This window comes from Lygodium microphyllum, chromosome 3, assembly GCF_053477565.2.
Source record: "Lygodium microphyllum isolate KBCC chromosome 3, Lygodium_microphyllum_v1.1.10, whole genome shotgun sequence".
Taxonomy (NCBI): Eukaryota; Viridiplantae; Streptophyta; class Polypodiopsida; order Schizaeales; family Lygodiaceae; genus Lygodium; species Lygodium microphyllum.
Genome location: NC_141137.1, coordinates 74,284,206 through 74,305,940, shown reverse-complemented (window position 1 = coordinate 74,305,940; position 21,735 = coordinate 74,284,206). Strand labels below are relative to the sequence as shown.

The 21,735-nt window shown below is 41.6% G+C and overlaps 1 protein-coding gene across 1 annotated transcript in view; it reads left to right on the top strand.

The window, feature by feature from the left end:
* LOC148038508 (protein CNGC15b-like) overlaps positions 1 to 21,735 on the top strand; it is a 74,870-nt gene that overhangs the window by 14,632 nt on the left and 38,503 nt on the right. The window contains exon 3 of the mRNA XM_087672855.1: positions 18,614 to 19,157. Coding sequence (XP_087528981.1) covers positions 18,614 to 19,157 — 544 coding nt within the window. The remainder of the gene's footprint in view (positions 1 to 18,613; positions 19,158 to 21,735) is intronic.

Here is a 21,735-nt window from a genome sequence, read left to right as displayed (position 1 = left end):
TCAAAGTGTCAAGACAACCCACAAGCTAATTAGGAGTCCATGCAAATTTCAAATTTGATGCATTATCAACTCTTGCAAATCAGAATCAAATTTCAGCCTATCCTCAATTCCAAGGTATTCATCCATTTATATTGTCTAATTTCAAGGGAAATTGGGATAATTGGGGAAATTCAAGGCAATTTGGAGCTATGGGGGTAATCGAGTCAATTTTGGGACATTTGGGTCAATTTCAAGCATTGAGGGGTATTGGGGCAACTAGAGGGACATTCTTTGGGGCAATTTGGGTCATGCAGGGCATATTTGGGGCACTTAAGACATGTGCCGTTCCCCCCGTTCCCTGACCTTGGACATTCCCCCCGTTCCAGGGGGTCCTGTTCCCGTTCCCGTTCCCCGTTCCAGGTAACAATGACTTGACATGCTAGAAGCACCAAAATCATTAGGAAACATTCTTGTTTGCATACTTTGGACTGTTGGAATGTGATTGTGCATGGGAATTTGCATACTACCAGCCACACCAAGTTACATTTTCCCATATGTTGTATGCATTACTAGTTGCATTTTTCCTCATGACGAATACTATACAGAGCATTTGCATGACTAGTGTTAATACCATGAGTCCCAAACACATTGGGCTGCATTATGCATTGCCAAACTTTCCACTTTGTGTCCCAGCATCATGCCAATAGTGCTATACATAGGGTTATGCATATTGCCAACCATACTCGGATACATTGGGCCTTGCACACCACGCATTGTTTGTTGCATATGATAAGGAGTTGTGTCATATATCCCCATATGCGGTCCCTAACCCACCATAGCATGGAAACTAGTGTCACTACCAAAGTATTATAGCTGCCCATCATTGTATACATACCTTGCTATCCAAAAAGCATTGGATTGGCACTTCCAAGTTGGCCTTGGATATGCATCAATTGCCCCACTAGTACCATTTGCTTGTGCTCACTATCCACACTTGGAACATCATGTTGCTGTATTGGCTCTTCCTTTGGTGGTGCGTCTTGCTGTCTCGAAGCTTTTGAAGATGATTTCCTCTTCTTGCCTTTGTTGTCCTCCTTTAAGGGTTCAAAAATCGCATAAATTGAGGATCATTTGCCAATTGCATAAACATTTCGGTTGTTGTCCTTAGTTGATCTTTAAACCGGTCATCAAATTCCTCTTTCTCTTGCTAATCATTAGCTTCTAAAGGCCTAGAAGGACCCACATTTTGATCTAAACCAACATTATCAGCTTGTTGTCCATGTTGCCCACCTTGTCCAAGATTAGGCATTGCATTTTTCCTAACATTGTGAATTTTCAGATTGAGATGCATCGTCCCGAGTTGCTGCTGATCCAAAATCCCCTTGCTGTACATACAATCAATAAGCAAGTTGGGCTAGTTACCCCTTGATTTTCACCGAGAAATTGCACAAATGGAACTATTGATTAAACAAATGCTTCCCCAATTTACATTGGATGACTTGGCATTTGAAATCCTTGTCAATTCCACAAATTTTAAGTGCGAATTTCAGTGTACAATGCCTATTCTTGTTGGTATCTGTCACGGGGACATGAAATTTTGAGATGCTTTAATCTCGCTAGTAACATTTGATTAAGTCATTAATCAAATGTGCAAGGTTGTCTAGCACATGTGATACACATGGCAGTTACTTCATGGGAACGGGCCAAGGACCCCGAGGATGCAGTGGGTGTTAAAGGCAAAAGTTGTGTTAAGTTATGTGTTGAGAAACACGGATCTAGAGCTAGTTGGCTATGGTGGACGCAAGTCAAACACACGATACATTATCAGAGTGAGAGATTGTAACTCAAATGAATTAGTTTCCAAGATAGATTAGCTTGGACTCATAAAGACAGTTTTGAGTGACTCAAATTGATAGTGTCATTGCATTGAAATGAGTGTCAAGTACATGCCTTTATAGCTTTTTGGATAGTACCACTGTACCTCACTGTGCATATGGGATTTTTGACATCTCTTCTTAGAGCATACAACTTTTGTCATCTCTCTTATACAAAGCCTCTTCTAGGCATACATCATTTGATTTCTCAACATTATGCCAATTGGGTTTTGGTGGTCAATTGGTGCCAAGTTGGACCCTAGGACAATTGTTTGGTCATTAAGTGTCAGTGGTGACACTAGGGACTAGCATTAATTAATTAATTAATGCTAGTCTAAGGGTCAACAGAGGTTGGGAAACACTCCAAGTTGCAAATGGCCTAGCCAATTTCATTACAAATGGGCATGTTTATTTTTGGGCAAGGTCAAAAGGGCTGAAATTAATATTCATAATTAATTAATTCTGAAAAATTAATTTAATGGCTGAAAATGCATTAGGAAGGCTGCCACTTGGCAAAACTTTCCCATGCAACTAGGAAGAAGGCTGTTGGAGTGTGGTGGAAGTTGAATTGCAGCCATTTTGAGCTTGGTGGAGGGAGAGGAGGTGATCAGATTTGGCTCTGAGAGGCGTCGACAACTGATCGCGTGCCAGGACAGGACAGGGGGTAGCAGGTTTTCTCTTCCGCCTTAAGAGATGCGGCGGTAGGAGAGGAGGGCTCGCCAGTGGAGCTAGTGTTTTATCCCCCTTTTGAAGCTGTTGGTGCCATCAGATTTGTCATCAGAGCTACGAATCAAAAGATACATTTCAGCTGATTTTCTCTCTCTCTCGATAGCATTCTCTCATCTCCTTTAGTCTATGCTCAAGCATTCTTAGTAATTCTCAGCCATTGGTAGCAAAGTACAGCCAAATTTGGTGGACAGCAGAGAGTTTATTGCTGTAAACCCTAAATTACAGCAGTAATTAGGGTTTAGCAGCCACCTTGGGACCCGTGCCATCAGTCAAAGGCATTGTACACTGAAATCAGCACCGGAAATTCGTGGAATTGTGAGGATTTCAAATGCCAGCCCATCTATTGTGAATTTGGGCAGCATTTGACCAGTTGGGGTTCCATTAGAGCAAGTACTGGGTGAAAATCAAGGGGCGATTTGCCCGAATGCTTTGCTGATCATTGGAACAGCAAGGGGCTTTTGAATCAGCCAAGGAGATCGTGAAATCTCGGCTTGTAATTTATCCATCAGCAATTGAAATTAAAGAAATACCGAAAGGGGCGCCGCTGTGCCGGTTTTGGGGCCAACAGGGTGTCCACTGTCCAAGTTTATGAAGATAAAGTGAGCATTTCAGTTTATGTTAATTTGCTGATTGCTGTAATTAAGTGCTTAATCAGGTTAAATCACCCTATCCAAGAAGGAAAATTGGTTTCAGTATGGGTCCCAAGGTGGTTGTCAAACCCTAATTTTTGTAGAAATTTAGGGTTCATCGAATTTGGCTTAGATTTGTTAAGATTGGCTGAGAAATGTTGAGATCTTTTGAGATTTTATTGGAGAAGGTGAGAGAAAGCTAAGATGAGAGAGAAATCTGATTTTCTTCGTGAGAAATTCCTAAAATTTGCCTATTGCTTGCTCTAGCTTGCATTTAATGCAGTCACCTATTGCAAAGCACCTCCAAAATGCTGGCACCTGATCAACAATGCTATTGCTAGCCCTTGGAAGGTGTCTCCCTATTGTCTCCTGCATGTTGAGGCCCCCAACTAGCTATCTTCTGCAATAAATTGCTGTTCGTTGATCAGAGAATGGACTAGCAGCTCCCTCTCTCTCTCTTTCCCAGGTTGTAAACTAACTGAATGGCTGAGACCCAGCCCCCAAAAACGTTTTCTCAGTTTGCATGGGCATTTTTGCCAAATGGTAGCCTTCTAAACCCATTTTTCAGCATTATCTAGCCATTTAATTAAATTTTAGAATTAAATCATCCTGAAAATGAATTTCAGCCCTTGTGACCCTACCCAAAATTAAATGTGCCCATTTATAATGAAATTGACTAGGCCATTTGCAACCTAGAGTGATTCCTAACCTTTGTTGACACTTAGACTGACAATAATTAATTAATCAATGATAGTCTCTAGTGTCACCACTAATACTTATTGGCTAAACAACTGTGCTAGGGTCAAAACTGACACCAAGTGATCCCCAAAGCCTAATTGGCATACCTTATCACAACTTTTGTCTTTGACACCCACTGCATATTTGAGGTTCTTGGCTTGTCACCATAAAATAACTGCCATGTGCATTACATGTGCTAAACAACCTTGCACATTTGATTAGTAACTTAATCAAATGTTATTGGCAAGATTAGAGCATATTAAAATTTCACGTCTCCCAATGATAGAATTATAGGCATACAATGAACTTACTGACTTTGGTATTTCAACACCCCCCTCTAAGGTCCAAAAAGGTGTCTCAACAAGAATGAGAGAGACATTTTCCACCCCATAATCCAAATATTGCATTTGAAAGGAGGTTGTAAGAAAGAATAATAGACAAGGTGTGATGATGGTGCCCAAACTCTCTCTCGGGAGACAAGCCACTAGACTAGCTCGATCGGTGTCTCCATGCTAGTAAGAATGCAAAGGCATAGGCATCGAGTCATGGATGAAACATCCAAGGCCTCAACCTAGGTAGAACTTGTAGATCTTGGGTATCAATATATGGGATGACAGCTTGATGTTGGCTATGCCATTCAAGGGAAGATAAATACTACATTCATATGATGTGATGGATGTTGTTGGAGGCTTTCTACATTCATCAATATGGTCTAGCAATTCAAATCTTGGAGCTGTGATTAACTTCCAAGTTTTGTGAGAGTGCGCAATGAAAGAGGAAACATAAACATGTAGAGAGAAGGGAAGAGAAAGATGGCAGTGAAAGAAGAGAGTGGAAGGAGAAAATTTGCATTGAACTCCAAGAGAATGCTGAGTACAAAGAGTGCATGTAACCCAAGGCGTTAATGGGGATACTAGATTAGGCTGATGATGACGGAAGGCAGTATCGGAAGATGGAGAAGATTCCTTGTACATTGAAGTGTGCTAAAATCTACAAAGGATGAACCTATGAATGACTGGCTAAGTGTGGAGGATAGCTATTGTTATATCCTTGGATATCTAGATGGGTGCTTCCAGGTCTTGACCACATCCGAAGGGTTGGTGTTTTATACCACATCAACCCACACCATCCTAGTGTACGGATGTGTTAGCCAACGGGCCAAGAGTCCAAGAGTACTGGTCACACAATGATGTGCACAATAGAGCCTTGAGTCCTATAAATAGGACTTGGGTGCCCTAAACCCGAAGTGCCCTTAGTGCATTTTCAGTAAGTCACTTCATGATCATCGTGACCAATACTACTAGTGTCCATCTGGATGTCCAAGGATATAATATAAAGTAGCTCGATGGGATCCATCCATCGACTGATTGTCCCTACCTGCAGCCAAAGTATTATAAATTTATTTGGTATACTTGTAGATGTCCTCTAGTGAATGTAATGAATTGTGGAGCACTTCATTCTAGTAGTTTGATGGCAATCCCAAAAGGTAATGCATGTAGAGTAACACCGGAGAATCATCCAAAGCTTTTGTTTTGTGAAGATCTTTGAGGCAATTTGAAAAGATAATGCATGTAGAGTAACGTTGGAGGATCATCCAAAGATTTTGTTTTGTGAAGATCTTTGAATTCCTATGAATGTGTGTCTAGGGTCTTTCTTCGTGTCAAGCTCAAATAATTTATGAAAATTTTTAATCCGTTCATCGATTATGAAATGCTTTTGAAAAACGGATTGAAAATCTATCCATGTTTCCAGCTTGGGACCCGTAGCCCTGCCCACCAAGCATACACCTTCCCTTGAAATGTGATTTGTATCTGTTCGATACCTTGAGCATCATTGAATTGATACAAATCAAAATAAGCCATCCATTTGGCCAGCTATGAGTTGATGTTGGTCTCGTCACATTCCTTCTTCTCCCCTTTAAAGGGATCATGTTGGAATTGAAAAGGCAACGTCCTCATGATTGCGTGTACAAATGGAAAATGGGGAGTGCGTATCTAGGCCAATTGCCATTGCATATCTTTGATTTGAGCTTGGAGAATTGCCACTAGCAACGAATATCCATTAGATTTCATAGAAGAATATCCTTTGGGATGTTGCCTGTGCATGTGCTTGGGTTTTGTTATATCCTTGGGCATACGGATGGGTGCTAGCAACATTGGTCATAGTGGTCATGAAGTGACTTAGTACGAATACACTTAAGACACTTTGGGTTTAGGGTAGCTGAGTCCTGTTTTTAAAGGACTCAAGGCCCTATTGTCCACATCATTGTATGATCATGACTTTTGGACTCTTGGATTGTTGGCCGATACATCCATACTTTGGGATGGTGTGGATTGGTGGTAAGAGGCTAACCCTTGGGATATGGCCATGACTTGGAGTGTTACTAGCTCCTAGATTGTAAACGCCCCGAACAACGTAGTATGCTTAACAATTATGATATTCGCTTGTTTTCGAGATTTAATATAAAAGAGAATGAACACTTAAAGCTGAAAATGAAAATTACTCACAAAATTACAGCCATGAAAATGTAAAAGTAATGGAGACAAGATTGAGAGTTGAAGATGGGCAACCAACCTCCCTCCGAAGGAATGTATTTCTGCTCAACCCAAGTCCCTTAGGGAAGAGCTCAGTTACAATCAACCTGAGAGTGAGGAGAAGTAATTCTCACTCTCACAAGATCATGCAAAGATATACAAACACATATGCATTATCTATTATGCAATGATAAGAACTGATTTCTTTACAGTATGAGAGAAGAAAGAGGGGAAATCAGCCTTTCTCCATCGTTGATCAGCAATACATGGATAGGGCTTGATTCTTTTTGCTAAAATGGAAGAAAGAGCTCGAGAAGGAGGTGTTGTAATGAATTTACAGGCTTGCTGTCCTGTAAAACAGCATTGATAGAAGAGGGAATATGGAGGAATTTGATAATGGAGAAGTGGGGGATGATGATGGGGATGGATGGGGCCAGTTTCTGGCTATCTGTGGGTGCTGTATATGAGTTTACAGCAAAGAAAAATGATGCTGAATGAAGAAAAACGAGCTCTTATTTATAGGAGAGGGAAGAGCTAGTACAAAAGGGGAAAGTGGAGTAGCACAAGACAAGTGTCCAGCCACATGTCATGAGATGTGACAAGTGGTGGGACACTTGGAAACTTGTGCGACAAGTGACACTTGTCTCTTCTCTATGGCCTTCCTTTTTGGGCTGAATACTGTCAAGAATAGAAACAACCAAATTTAGTAAGCACAGTCAGAGTACAGAATTTACTATTTTTAGAATGACATCTCTATTTTTTAGGACTAGCATTTTTAGGCTAATTCGAGGCTCCTAAAATTTACGGACCTCCTAAAATTTAGGGACCCCCCAATATGGGTGACATATGAAAGCTTTTCCCGTGTACATCGCAAAAACGGTATCAGAATCTTCATGTGACTTTCCTATGTAAAGAAATGTGCATTTCAAGCTTTCAGCCCACACATGCACATTGTACAAGCATTTCATGATCATGCCATCTTGTTGATTGTAACTATCTGTTCTGGCAGATCTAGCCCACTCTTCAAGGCATCAATCCTTTCTATGTGCGAGTCTAACCCTGATATGCGTGAGTTCTGGTCACAGGCGCCCAATCGGGCCATATAGGTGAAAGTTTGAACTATCTTTTCTCTAACCCACCGCGTGGGTCCACCATAACCTGTGACCACTCATCAGTGGGGCCAGCTCCAATGCACTTTTCTTTATATCTAATTAGTGCAAAGGAAACAAATTTAATAAATCATTATATAGACAAATTAATGAAAAAGGATACAAATTCTGTTTCTATAGAGTTGTGACATAGACTCGAGGGTGAGCTTGTTTGGCTCTATGGTTGGGCGGTGGTGATGTTTAGTTCCTTTATATTCGTGAATATGGCTTGTGTTGTATCTCGTGTGTAGGTTGGATCCTAGGGAGACATTTCAGCTATAAATAGCCATAATCAGTGAAATTTGGCCGACTTGCTATTGTGGGCCAAAAAACATGATGGCTGACTAATCATCATGAATACAATAATAGAGAAAATATAGATTGCCATCCAAGGTGGTTTTGTATGTTTAATACGATACGTTCAGTACACAAATATGCACGGTATGGAATGTACACAAAAATTTTAATAATAAAATAAGTCGTTTTGTGCGTTCATTAAAAAATACATATAAAATGTGCAACTTAAAGATAGATCACGAAGGGGCCTAGGCATTGTGGAGAAAAATGAGGAGAAAGGAGGAGAGGGAGAGGAAGAGGGATTTGGGAAAAGGAGAGGGTGTAATATGTATGAATGAAACTTAAAAGTGAGATATTGGGAGAGGGATAGAGAGGGAGAGGGAGAGGGAGAGGGAGAGGGAGAGGGGTAGGGAGAGAAGAGGAAGAGAAGATGAGAAAGGGATAGGGATAGGGAGAGGGAGAGGAAGAGGGAGAGGGAGAGGGAGAGGGACATGGATAGGAGGAAGAGAAGGTGAGGGAAATGGAGAGGAAGAGGGTAAGGGAGAGGGAGAGTAGGGTGATTGAAGAAGATAGTGGCTTGAGAGTCGAGCTCAAGAGAGGGAGATTGATGAAGATGGAGGCTGATTTGTATGGTGAGATGGGGGTAGGGGGACTGCCCTTTTATAAGGGCTGAGGTGAGGGAGAAGAGAAGAGGAAGGAGTATGAAAGAGGGAGGAGTGTAAAAGAAGAGAAGTTTGAATGTGTAACATGCAAAAAAAAGAGCAATTTCAAAAAAATGCAGCAATGGATATTTTAAATGGACATTTTTTTGGTACAGTTCAAACGCATGCAAACCGTATGGTACCATACGAAACGAACGTACGGTACTGTATGAAACATATCGTAGGCACACGGAATGCAACCCTATCACCATCATAAATGCTGGTTGCTCCATCTTGGCCACTGTGAGTACAATCTAGATCCACTAAAAAGAAATGCATTGAGTTGGAAAATAATTAGGGAGCGTGAACACTCCTAAATCCAACTGAAAAAGAAATGCATGCTCCTCCATGACAGACTAAGTGCCACTGCTCCTAATGTTCCCATCTACAACTTAGATTGAGGCTCACAAGCAAAAGATGATTGTGCAAGGCACACGACTGTTAACACCCCCTCAGATCTTGGATGTGGTTGAAGGCCAAAGAAGACAAAATGGATCCAAGGGTGGCAGAAGAAGTGTTAAAGTTGATAAAGTTCGTCAATATAGTCTATTGATAAATAAGCTCCTCACGATCTTAGGAATCCCCCTCTGAAATATAAGGGAATCCATAGCCACATCTTTGATATTTTCCCCCTCTGAAAGGGATAAGAGGTACAAGGGAACCACCATAGGAGATGGTGGGGCATGGGATGGAACATGTGTGATAGATGGTGCACAATTGAGAATAGGTGCGGTGATGGAAAGTTGCCTCGGAGGACTTTATATGAGGAAAGGGAAATGGAGCTTGTAAAGCCCTCTATCCTGCCAACCTATTACTAAAAGAGTTCCTCCAATAGAATCCTCAACAAAGATGGCATGCTCTATGAAGACAACTTGGGTACCAAGTCGAGTAAGGCCATGTACTTAGAAAAGGGGGAAGCCCAAGTCATAGGAACATGTAGGACTTCTGAAATAGAGCTTATCGATGGATGGTTAGATAATAATGGCAAAGTGCCAATACCACTAATAGGTACTGAAGAAATGTCACCAATGGTGACTATACCCTTTGATGGATAAAGATTTTGCAATAAATTTGGAGGAGTCATATGACTTGAAGCATTGCTCTCGATAAAGCCAGGGCCTCTTTGTTGCCAAGGAAGAAGGCTCCTCCATCTCATGAATATGAAGGAACACAGACTCATATGTAATAGTTGGAGTAGAAGTAAAGGAGGGCTCATACGTTTTAGCTCCCTCCTTTTCTCTTGGATGAAGGTGAGGGTATTTCTTCCAACACATCTTCTCAGGATGAGTGCCTTTTCCACAATGTGGGCATTTAGGCTTCTCTAAATCTTTTCAGAGCCCAAGGAAGACTCTGAATGTTTAACTTGCTTCTTCTTGTTTTTGGCCTTCTTGTTCTTCTTGTTACCCCCTCTCGAAAAGCTTGAGTAATCCCTAGTACTAATCTCTTTGGGTTGCTCTTTGTGCTCCAAAACAAGTGGGGCTAGCTCTTTGCATAGAAGCTTCCAAACATTGGAGATAAGCAAGGTGGTGTAGAAGATATTATACTTCAGAGATGGCAACTGGGTAATGAGAATCATCACCATGTTCTTTGATGAGATCGTCGTGCTAAGGGATGCAAGCACCTCCCACACGTTCTCCATCCTTTTGATGTGATCTTGCATAGAAGGGGAGCCATCAATAAAAAGCATCTAGAGTTGCTTCTCTATGGTGATACAGTGGGCAAATCTCTTTTGATGGTAGAGAGGAGAGCTTCATCCACACCTATGTTTCGGTCTAAAGTTTACGCACAAGCACAAGGACAAAACCTTGCAGACTCATAAAGAGAAAATATCACACTTTAGAATTGAGCAGATCCCAAATAGCTGCTTGGTCCATTGTAGAACCAATGTGGGAATCCTCTTTTGGACGGGGGATAGGGGTAGTAACAAACTTCCACAAGTCAAAGGTGTCAAGGACACACAGACACACTGCACTTTGTAGGACCAAAGGGAGTAGTTCACAACATCAAGTCGATCTTCTTTGGATGAGAAGGAATCATGGGCACCTGAACGGAAGGAGCCATCACGGCTATATGAGGACCTATAGTATGGGCCCTATGTGAAAAATGTAGAGGAAGTAGGGGGACTCCAATCTTGATCTATCAGAGCAAGAATGAGGCTTTGAATGTCGATCTTGTTGTCACTCTTTGCGATGGTCAAATTGATGTGATTGCCTATTGGGAGAAGATTGAATGGTCTCCGCATTTGAGTCATCAGACCTATCAAGCTACTAGTCCATAACTCTTTAAAGAACCTGCAAGTACACTAGGAAATTTGCATGTTGGTGTTAGGATGCCCAAATAGAGGGTAAATCAGCTACACCATTCAAAAGACAGTTGTAGTTGTTCCGCACCCTTCTTAGAAGGCTCGGACAAGGCAGAAAATCTGCATTCTTCGCGACAGATCTCCTCCAAAAAGCAAGCTAAGTGTAGTCTTCTCTTTGTAGAACTTCCAAGCCTCACTTTTTCTCTGATACCATGTGAGAGTGCGCAAAGGAAGAGGAAACATGAACACAGAGATAGAAGGGAAGAGAAAGAATGCAATGAAAGAAGAAAATCTGCATTGAAACTCCCAGAGAATGCTGAACGCAAAGAAGACTGATTAGTTCCTGCATGCAGCCCAAGGCGTCAATGAGGGCATTGGATCAGGATGCTGACGGAAGGCAGCACTAGAAGATGGAGAAGAGTCCCTATATATTGGAGTGTGCTGAAACTTGCAAAGGATGAACTTGTGAATGACCGACCAAGTGTGGAGGATAACTATAAATAGCCATAGTAAGCCAAATTTGGCCGACTTGCTACAGTAGGCTAAAAATATACTGGCCAAGTGATCATCATGAATTAAACAATCAAGAAAATGAAGATCGCCATTGTAAATGCTGGTTTGCCCATCATGGCTAGTGTGAAGATAGTCCAGACCCACTGAAAAAGAAATGCACCGAGAGCTGTTAAATAACCAACTAGTGTGAACACTCCTAAATCCAACTGAAAAAGAAATGCATGCTTCTCCATCGAAACACATATTAGATTGAGTGTTAGAGCTCCTATTGTCCTCGTCGAGGCTTACAAGCAAGAGATGACTATGCAAGATACATGACTGCTAACAAGTTCAAGGTGGGCTGTTTGGTAGAGAGCAGCCTTTGCTTCTAGTTTGAGCTCACATGAGGGGCCAGTTCAGCAATTTGGCTAAAGGTGGGGAATCTATGGACATGGTGTGCTTTTGCAGGGCACTAGTGATAGATAGAGATTTGACTATTTCCACTTTTTGTGATTAGGGTTCGAGTATGATCGATATTGACTTGGTGCTTCTTCTTAGATGTCTTCTAGATTGGGAGTCATGACCTAGAGCTAGAGTCGGTACATTTGGATTTTTCAAGCGTCCTTCATCATTGATATATCTACTATGGTGGTACAGGTTCTGATAGATCATTGTTGTGGGACATGGTGATGGTTCGTTGGGGTTGCTTGTTCCCTGCTTGTTCCCTACTAGTGTATATTTTAATGTATTGATCACCCATTCTCATTTGTTTGGAGTCTCTCCCTAGTGTCTATATATACTCCACTCCATTCTTGTAGTCTGAGATCACATCCACTTGAAGAGAGCAAGTTTGGAGGTATTGGTGGTCACCGCACGTGCCATTCACCTATGTGGTCTGTAGGTTCCATCTCTTGCATTGTGCTATGGATTCCATTGCTTGTTTGTTCATTGTTTGAGTTCTTGTGTTCTTTGCAGTATTCTTCTCCATTCTTTGTGTTCTTGGAGCCCATTGCAGCAATGTCTCTTGCTTCCATTCCTGCCCCCTATTTTGACCAAAACTTGTGAAATGAATGGCTTCCACAGTGGCCTCAGGGAAGGTTGTAACTTGGCCTCGGGAGAAGAAGCCTTTATGCTAGTCCGGTGTGTGAAGCCCAACCAAAGAAGGACAATCGAGATAGAAAGTGCCGAACTATCCTAGTCTCTACTTTGATCAAGATTAAAGCGCAATTAAGGAGCATAAGTACTACATGAGACCATAGAACATGCATACGCCAACTTCAATTAGAGTGCTTTTATGTGCTTTTATGGGTCTGTGGGTTGTGTTTTTAGGATTTAGTGTAGAAAGGAATTCCACTCCCAATAGGGAGGTGAGCTAAAGAGATGTTAGAAGAACACACACTTGAGCTAGGCCTACTAGTGGGAAGAGTGGTAGGGTATCATAGAGTGACTGACATTTGACTTGAGTAAGGGATGTTAGAAGAATACACACTTGAGCTAGGCCTACTAGTGGGAAGAGTGGTAGGGTATCATAGAGTGACACTGACATTTGGCTTGAGTAAGGGAGAAGGCTCCATGATCTGTTGGACTAGAGGTTCTCGTGAGAAAGTGGGTCCATCCGCCCTCCCACTTCTAGTTGTGCACTAGATGGAGATGGCAACTTAGAAAGAGAATGGAAAGTTGTATTGAGTCTATTTGTCAAGGGTGATTGGTAGCTTTATTTATCCTCATGTGTGAACACACATTATTGTGTATAAAAGTGCGTGTTTAGGTGTGAACACCTTTTACACCACTTAGTAGTAAATAAGGGTCAAAGGGTTAGCTACACAACTTAGCCTACATATTCAAGCCCTATCACTTGTAGTTGCATCTCACTTATTATTATCAATGTATTTCTTTCAGTTTGTGTAGTGCAAGAGTGCTCTCTCTCTCTCTCTCTCTCTCACACACACACACACCTCCATGGAGTTCCATCCTTCATAGCTTGCCGGTTACATGTGAGCTCCATATCCAACAGTGATATGAGAGCGGGTTCAACTCAACATCTCACTCATCATCATCTATGTGCCTAGAATAGCTGACACTAACATTAGTATAGCAACTTTGCCATGTTTGCATACTACAATTGAAGAAGAGGAGGAGGAGGAGGAGAAAGATGCGACCCATTGAGTCCTGCTCTATATTAGTTGTTGCCAATTGCACTTAACTCGACTAGTTTGCCTTCTTGGAAACTTGCAGTTTCTAGCTGTGACTCAGTGGCATGTGCATTTGTCACCTTGCAAGTTGCTCCCAATCTGTCTTTGTCACCTATCTACGTGGCTCAACTTGCCCCCCGAACTGCGCCCGGCCTATTTGCTCATCAATATTTTTACCTACCCATCACAAGTGATTTGACATAGCTGCTTCTCTCATTTGCTAATGGTGCATCAATTCATCCATCTCTTGTGTTGACTAGCATCCACGTCATCATCACAACGAAGCATCGACAGTCCACGTGCGTAATCTTTAATATCTTAATTAATTGAAGTTTTAAAATTCTTAAGGGGCAGTTCACACGAAATTGGGGAGTTTTGATTGTTGTCAAAATTTCTCGTTATCTACCAATTTGATGATACATTTGCAACTGCTTAGGCACTTGCCTTTGATATTGGGCAAAAGAAAAGAAGACACGCCAAGTGTCCAGTGCTTGGCGACGATGTTGCAAGTGGTCAACAGTGACCACATCATCCTTGACATTGACATTGAGGGGGGATTTTAATCTTGTTGAAAATTTAAAAAATAAAAAATGTAAAAAAAAAAGAAATTAGTTAAAAACTATGTGATTGAAGTTAGACATTGGCCATGTGTACACATGTGCTAAGACCTTTCCATCATTTATTAAGGGGTTCTCTACCCAGATTTTAATCCAAAATGACTTGTATTTCTTTCTATTTCCTTTTCTTTCGATTTGCAAAGGAGTTATGTTTGAGGGGGGATTGTAGCTACTTTCTGTGTGACCTCTAAGTTGAGTCCAAAAGCTATATCCATATATTTGGCCTTTGGTCATGTGCTGAGTGATGTCGGCTTTTGATTAGTCTTTGAGCTATGCACATGCACCTCTGAACCATGCCCTACTCAAGTCCTTGAGCTTCTTGGTAGACTATGCCATGGCCTACCTCATGTTGCATCTCTCTTACTTATGTATCTCCTTTTCAAAATCATTATACGTGATCAAACACTACCTTTTCAAGGTAAGACCTTCCCTTTTCCTTTTTCGTATGTTTTATGTCATAGGCTTGATCACCCATGACCCAAAGGGGGGTTTACTAGCTTTATTTATCCTCATGTTTGAACGCACATTATTGTGTGTACAAGTGTGTGCTTAGGTGTGAACACCTTTTACACCACTTAGCATTAAATAAGCACCAAAGAGTTGGCTACACAACTTAGCGTATATGTTAAGGGCCTATCACTTGTACTTGCATCTCACTTATTATTATCAATCTATTTCTTTCAGTTTGTGTAGTACAAGAGTACTCTCTCTCTCTTTCGAACTCTCCCTCCTCTCTCACATCCATGGAGTTCTATCTGCCATAGCTTGCTGGTCACACACAAGCTCCATACGCAACGAAGACAAGGAGCGCATGAGGACCAAAGTCCAAGGTTGGGTTGGGGGTGGGAGATATGCTAGGGTTTGCAAAAGAAAACATAGTGTACAACTATGATTGAAACACAATGAAGTCAAATGCTAATGCAAAAGCATGAAAGTGCAAGAATACAAAAAACACAAAAGTGCAAGAACACAAAAAACACAAAAATGAAGATAACTAAATAATGAATGAAAATGTATAGAATGCTTAAGGGAAGAGATGTCCAACAGTCAATGGCTCTCGTGGGAGCAGGCTGAGGGAGGCGATAATGTGTGTCGTCCATTAGAGATGGATCCCTATTGTAGTAACCACCAGTCAGAGTAGAGGCTAATGAAGAAAAGTGCTGAAAATGCAAAAACGACTTGCTGTAGATGCAAACATAGATCAGACCGATGCTGAAACGTGCTCCAAATGATGAATAGCAGCACCAAGTTCTAATCATTAATGATTAGGTCAGCAGCTGGGAACACTCAAACATGGGCTGTAATAGTCAAATAGAGAATTGGAGTGATGGTCACATCGGATGGAACGAAAGAGAGGTATGGGCAGCCTTTGGGTGATCATGGCAGCAACGAGAGATGATGAGGAATGAGTGGGCAGCAATAGGAGGAGTTGGCACCCATGTGGTGATAAGGGATTAAATGGGGTAACTTGCAAAACAAGGGATGCAAGTGATATAACACACTCTACTTATAGATGCGGAACTAACCAAAAAGTGGGGAGTTTGCTTATGGGACTCTGGACCACACTGAGTGCATTTGAGTTTTAGGCTCTTTAACGAGCTAATGAAAGTTTAATGTGTAATGCACCCTACTGTTATACCTCCTCTTAGGCCCAACATTGGAACTAGAAAGGGACCACAAGTGCAGCTCACCCCGTGTGTACCCCAAGATTTTCCATGTGAAAGCAGCCAGGACATTGGTATATGGGTGCATGTCGGCTCCCAAGAACTTACCAAGACTACAGAGGCCATGGTTATCTTACATCAGGAGTCAAAAGGCCCATCCTAGAGAGGCCATGGCATTGGACAAAGGGTACTCGTCAGCTGCCTAATAATCTACAAGGACTTGCAAAAGCAATGTTTTAACCACTTGGAACCTTGGAAAAAAAAAGCAATTGTGCCTGTGGGGGAAAGAGGGATGATTGGCTCACAAATTGCAAAATAAAGAGCATGGATAAAGTCATCCGCAACTTGCAAGGGTGTCAATGATGAAGAAAATGGTGTATAGAGGTATGGAGGTGACAAAACCATAGGTGGAGACTACATGGGATGTGATTGTGAGCAAGGTGCTCATGGGTGCCCTGTGCAAAGTGATGTAAAGAGTAATGCTATTTAATGAAAATGTGCATGCAGCAGGGTGTGACTTGGACAGTGTTCATTGTGGGGAAATTGTTCACTTGCCCAAGTGTCCTTTCGCAAAGATGATGATGATCATGCAACGCTAAGGGGGTTTGACAAAGAAGGGTTGCCAATGTCGAAGACTTGAAGATGATGTTGAAACTTGAAGTTACCAAATGAAGGGTAGATACTAGAAACCCCCTCTCAACCATTGATGTCAATGTCCATGTCGAAGGAGGAGGATTTTGATACCAGACTTTGTGTGGTGCTAAAAACCAAGATGAGATGAGGTAGTCTGATGATGAAGGTAGATTTGATATCGCTTAATTGGAAGAGCCAAAGAAGGATAAACGGTCTGGTTCATAGAAATGCCCATATTCAATGTTGGGAGAGGACTTGTGTGCTGACCAAGTGGTGTAGCTAAGCCCCAATAGGAGAGGACTCCAATGCTAGTTGAGAATTGCCAAGATAGCTAGCCACTATGCAAATAGACCTAATGAATGAAGAAGGAAGACCTGACACTCTGCAATTGGAAGAGTGCCATGAAGGTAGTTGAGACAAGCCGGTACGTTTCTCGGGTAACGATTCCAATGCTGACCAAGTGGTGTAGGCACAACCACTAATGTAGCAATCTGCCTGACATGAAATAAAGAAACAAGCTAGTAGTGAGTAAATGGTGGTAAAAATTATAAAAAAACACCTCAATTGAAAATAAAGAAAGATGGTGATGGGAGTCGGCAGAGCACTTCAATTATACCCTCTATAGTTGTTTTTCCTCCTCTTACACTTGTTCTTTCTTTCCTACTCAAACTCTTTCCTTGAAAACTTAGTATCTCGGAGTCTCAAGTATACTAGTTCACCCCAAAGGGGTATAGTGCTTATGCTTCGTCATTTCCTGCAGTTGGAGCACATATGATATTCTAGATTGATGACAGAAATGAATATAAAATAAGGTCAGCATCAAGTGCTACAATTCTTTTCAAGTGGTTTCTAACAGTGTTTATCATTGTGCCTCCTAAGGACTTGTCCACTGCTACCAGTGGAAAGCATAATGCACATCATATACAAAAGCCTTTTTAAGGCTGACAAAGAAAACCCATCAATGGATGCCATGGTAAGGGAAAAGATGTCCAAGACTTGTTCTCAGAAGAGTAGATACTATCTCTGTCTCCATGCTGATGGAGGTAATGCTCACCAACGCAAGAACTGAAAAACCAAATCTTCAGCCTGTTTAGGACGTGTAATGTTAGTCCTAAACTAAAATACAAAACCCAGCATGTAAGTATCCGAAAAGAAACGTGCATACCAGTTGTTTCATATTGAGATGCTTTGGATACTATGCTAAAGTGAAAAATAAAGCTAAGTGAGTGTAGACGCACTGGAGGTAAATGAAGTTAGTAGCGACTAAGGATGCAATGGAAGACTTGAAAAAATACGAAAGGATGGCAAAGCCTATGGTAGCCTAAATGAAATGGAGCTAGCCTAAGGTTCCTAAGGATGGCCTAGGACTCCTAAGAAACTAACCTAAAGGGAGGTAATGACCAAACTGGTGATTGAGGGGGAGATGGAGAAACTACCACACCAGTGGCCAGCCATTCATAAACATGGATAACATGCCTTGAGAACTGTAGTGTTTGCAACAATTTCATTGGCCCTCCCTAATTCATGTCTTATTATGCATCATGAATCACAAATGATAGGGTGGATTCTAGACATGCAGTGTCCTCTATATATTAATATTAAATAAATATTATCTTCTTATTCTTATTCTTTAAATAATAATAATTCTTAAAATATATAAAACAGCCCTAAGGCTACTCTTTTGAGTCCCTTCCATAATAAGGGGTGTTTTCCTGTTCTGTGAGGGTAGGGTTTAATCACGCACAAGGGGTGCTATACAAGAATTGAACAGCCTAATATTGTAGCCATAAAGTAAAATTCATTGAACTTGATTAAGACAAATTCCTGAGGTTTTGTTGCTTGTGGTTGAAGGGTTGGATACATTTAAGTTTTGACTCTATCTTGAACTGTCCCGTTGGAAGTTGTTCTTTGGGATCTTTGGCATGGGAATATTTAGTGTTTTCCAGTGTTAGGTGCTGAAATCATATTGTTCTGGTCTGAAGGTGAAACTATTGTTTGAGAGGGTAAAGATACTGATTGATTTGAATAATTTATGGGCCACCTTTTTCAAACTTTTTAACGTGTGTTATGCTGTTTTGGATCAGATTTCATAATGAGACAGAAAGTAACGGCAATAAGTACAGCAGATTTCCATTTGAAATTGAAAATCAAAGCTCATTGTCTGGCAATGTAAAAAACAGTTCAGGAGGAGGCTTAAACGGCCGCCACAGTTTCAAGAAGTTTTTATCTTTTGGAGCTACAAAAGTACATTCAGAAGGATATGAATCAAAGCAAAGCAAGATTTGGGATCCAAGGAACAGAACCTTGAATTTGTGGAATAATGTGTTTCTTTGCTCATGCTTGGCAACACTATTTATTGATCCACTTTTCTATTACTTGCCAGTAGTGAATGATGAAGTCTGTTTGGAGACAGACACACGGCTAGCAATTATATTTACTGTTCTGCGAAGTATCACAGATTTAATATACTTGATTCATATAATGGTTCAGTTTAGGACAGGTTACATTGTTCCCTCTTCAGGTGTCCTTGGCAGAGGGAACCTTGTCGTCGATCCTGTTTTGATTGCGAAGCAGTACTTGAAAAGGGGTTTTATTACAGATATCATTGCTGTCCTCCCTCTACCTCAGGTATTTACCATGGCAACATTTAAATGTCAATGTTAGGATGTTCAAATCTTCTCTGTTTGTCGTATAAGAGGAGAATGTTGTTTACATTCAAGGGGTTAATTCTTAATGAGTCTCAGCTTGGACCTCAGACTTTTGACCTGCCTAGTACCAAGAAAGGTAACCTGCTAATTGTGTTTGCATACTTCTCTTAAGAAAGGATCTTCTCCAAGGGGGCACCTTCTAGGCTTTGCATTGGCTTAGACAGCTCCTAGGACACTTGGACAGCAAAGGGATATTGAGCCACCAAAATTAAGGCATGCATTAATACTAAAGAGCCACCAAAATTAAGGCATGCATTAATACTAAAGGGCCACCAAAATTAAGACATGCTTTAATACCAAATTATCATACATTAATGCCTAATTTGACACCTTAAAAAACCCCCCAAAAAGCTTTATTTAACATGAAAGACTTTAGTTTTGGACAGTAGGACGTCTGAAAATCCCCTGTAAAAGGGCATGTTTTGGGTGTCAGCTTTGATCCCGCACTCTTGCTTTTCACCCCAGCAATCAATCTTCACTCTGAGTTTGCCCTTGCCTTGGAGAAGGCTATTGCCAGCATGTGAGGTCATGGCCCTGCTGCCCAGCCAATCTGTTGCATCATCCAGCCTTTGGAGGTCATTGCCCAGCCTAGAGGAGGTCCACCCAGCTGTTGCTGCTGCTGCCCAACCTGCTGCCACTATCGCCAGCAATCTGGAGTTGCCGCCCCACTGATCTGCATCATCGCCCAGCCTTGGAGATTGTTGCCAGCTGCTGTCTGTGTGTATGACATCATTGCTGAATGTGTTTTTCTGCAGCAGCCTGTGTTTTCATCCTAAGGAGGATAGCCAGTTGATGCCTCTTCACACTTTGGTGCTTATGGAGCTGCCAACATTTGGTGCATAGAGTCATCCCTTGGCACTTCGCTGTGCGTTTCACTCCCTCTTTTGTTGCCAACAACATCATCATAACTGGTGGACACCACCCAACACCCATGCACCAAACAAAAACTCCAAAGGCACTGAAAACACCACACACCTTAAGACAAAAGAACGATGAAATAAGGGTCAGTGCTTATCTATAGAAATCTCATAGGTAGTCCCATAGACTATTGTAGCACCAAACAGGATACAACACTACAGCTTTTATGACCTGTGTATAAGGGCACACCCACTTTACAACTCACTCTTTAATGAATTTGATGTCGACGACTCTGGGAGAAAAATTCTATGGCAAAGTCTTCTATTTGGGAACAGTGAATACAAAGCAACTCTCCGCATATCTAACATAATAGCACCTTCATACTCATAGTCCTCATTGAAGAAAATCGAAGCTTATACACCAATAGCATTGACTTGTACACCAAGAGCATTGACATCGTAATCCTCTGCAACTCCAAGCAAAGTGGGCAAGTAGAAACCCTTGAATCACCTTTGGGGAGGTCTCAACTTTGAGACACTTCCAACTTGCAAGGACTTAACTCCAAGAGCTGCTTCCACACTTCCATGAGCACGCTAGTAGTCACCAGGCCTTTGACACAAGTATGTACAGAGTCCAGACTTCTCAGCTCCACGCCCTCAAAACCAACACCACAAAACCACCAGCACACTCTCTCCAATATCAACCTTTAACACTTTTGCAAACAACATCTCTTCATATCCTCCTCTCCTCCTAGTGCCATTGCTTTTGTAGTCTCCTCCCTCACAATCACTGTAGTAGCATCCAACTCCCGCTACTCCTTTGCTCCACCTCGCCACCTTCTCCCCACGATTTTAGCTGCTGCTGCCTTTATACTTTTGGGTGCTATCTTCATCACCTCCTTGCTTTCGCTTCCTTTTCAAGGTCCACGCCATGTCAACTTTCATACTAAATCAGTAAGTGGGTGGCCCACTAGGCTGCCTCCCACATCTTCCATGCTTTCCTCCATGGGGTACACCCCACGGTCACTGACCTAGAACACAAACCTAGTGCCTTGTTGATCAAAAGAGTTTACACAGAGTCACCCAACTTCTCGTATCCAAACTGACCACATAGGCATGATATTTGGCCCTTCATGCTATTCCAAATAACTCCATGTTGATACACTTGCTTCCAATCTCGAGATGTTAATGCTCTAGTCAAATCAAAACCTCAAAATAGATACTCATAGCTCCAAGAAAAACCTTAGTAGTCATTGGAGAAACTCCTCAAAATAGATACTCATAGCTCCAAGAAAAACCGTAGTCATCATTGGAGAAACTCCTCAAAATAGATACTCACAGCTCCAAGAAAATCAAAGCCTCAAAATAGATACTCATAGTTCCAACAAAAACCTTAGTAGTCATTGGAGAAACTCCTGGAACTCTTTCCTAAAAAAGCATAAGAAATCTAGGTACTAAAACTATCCAACACCATCTTGCCAAAAGGCACAAAGCCAGTCGTGTTGCTGCTCACTGTAGCCAATCCATGTGAAATGATTCCATCCTTGGTCCAATGTAGGCTTAGGAAAAGGCCCACATAGTTAGCCTACTCCCCCTTGGTCCAATAGAGCATTCATGCTCATTGGGCAAAAAGCCTTAGTA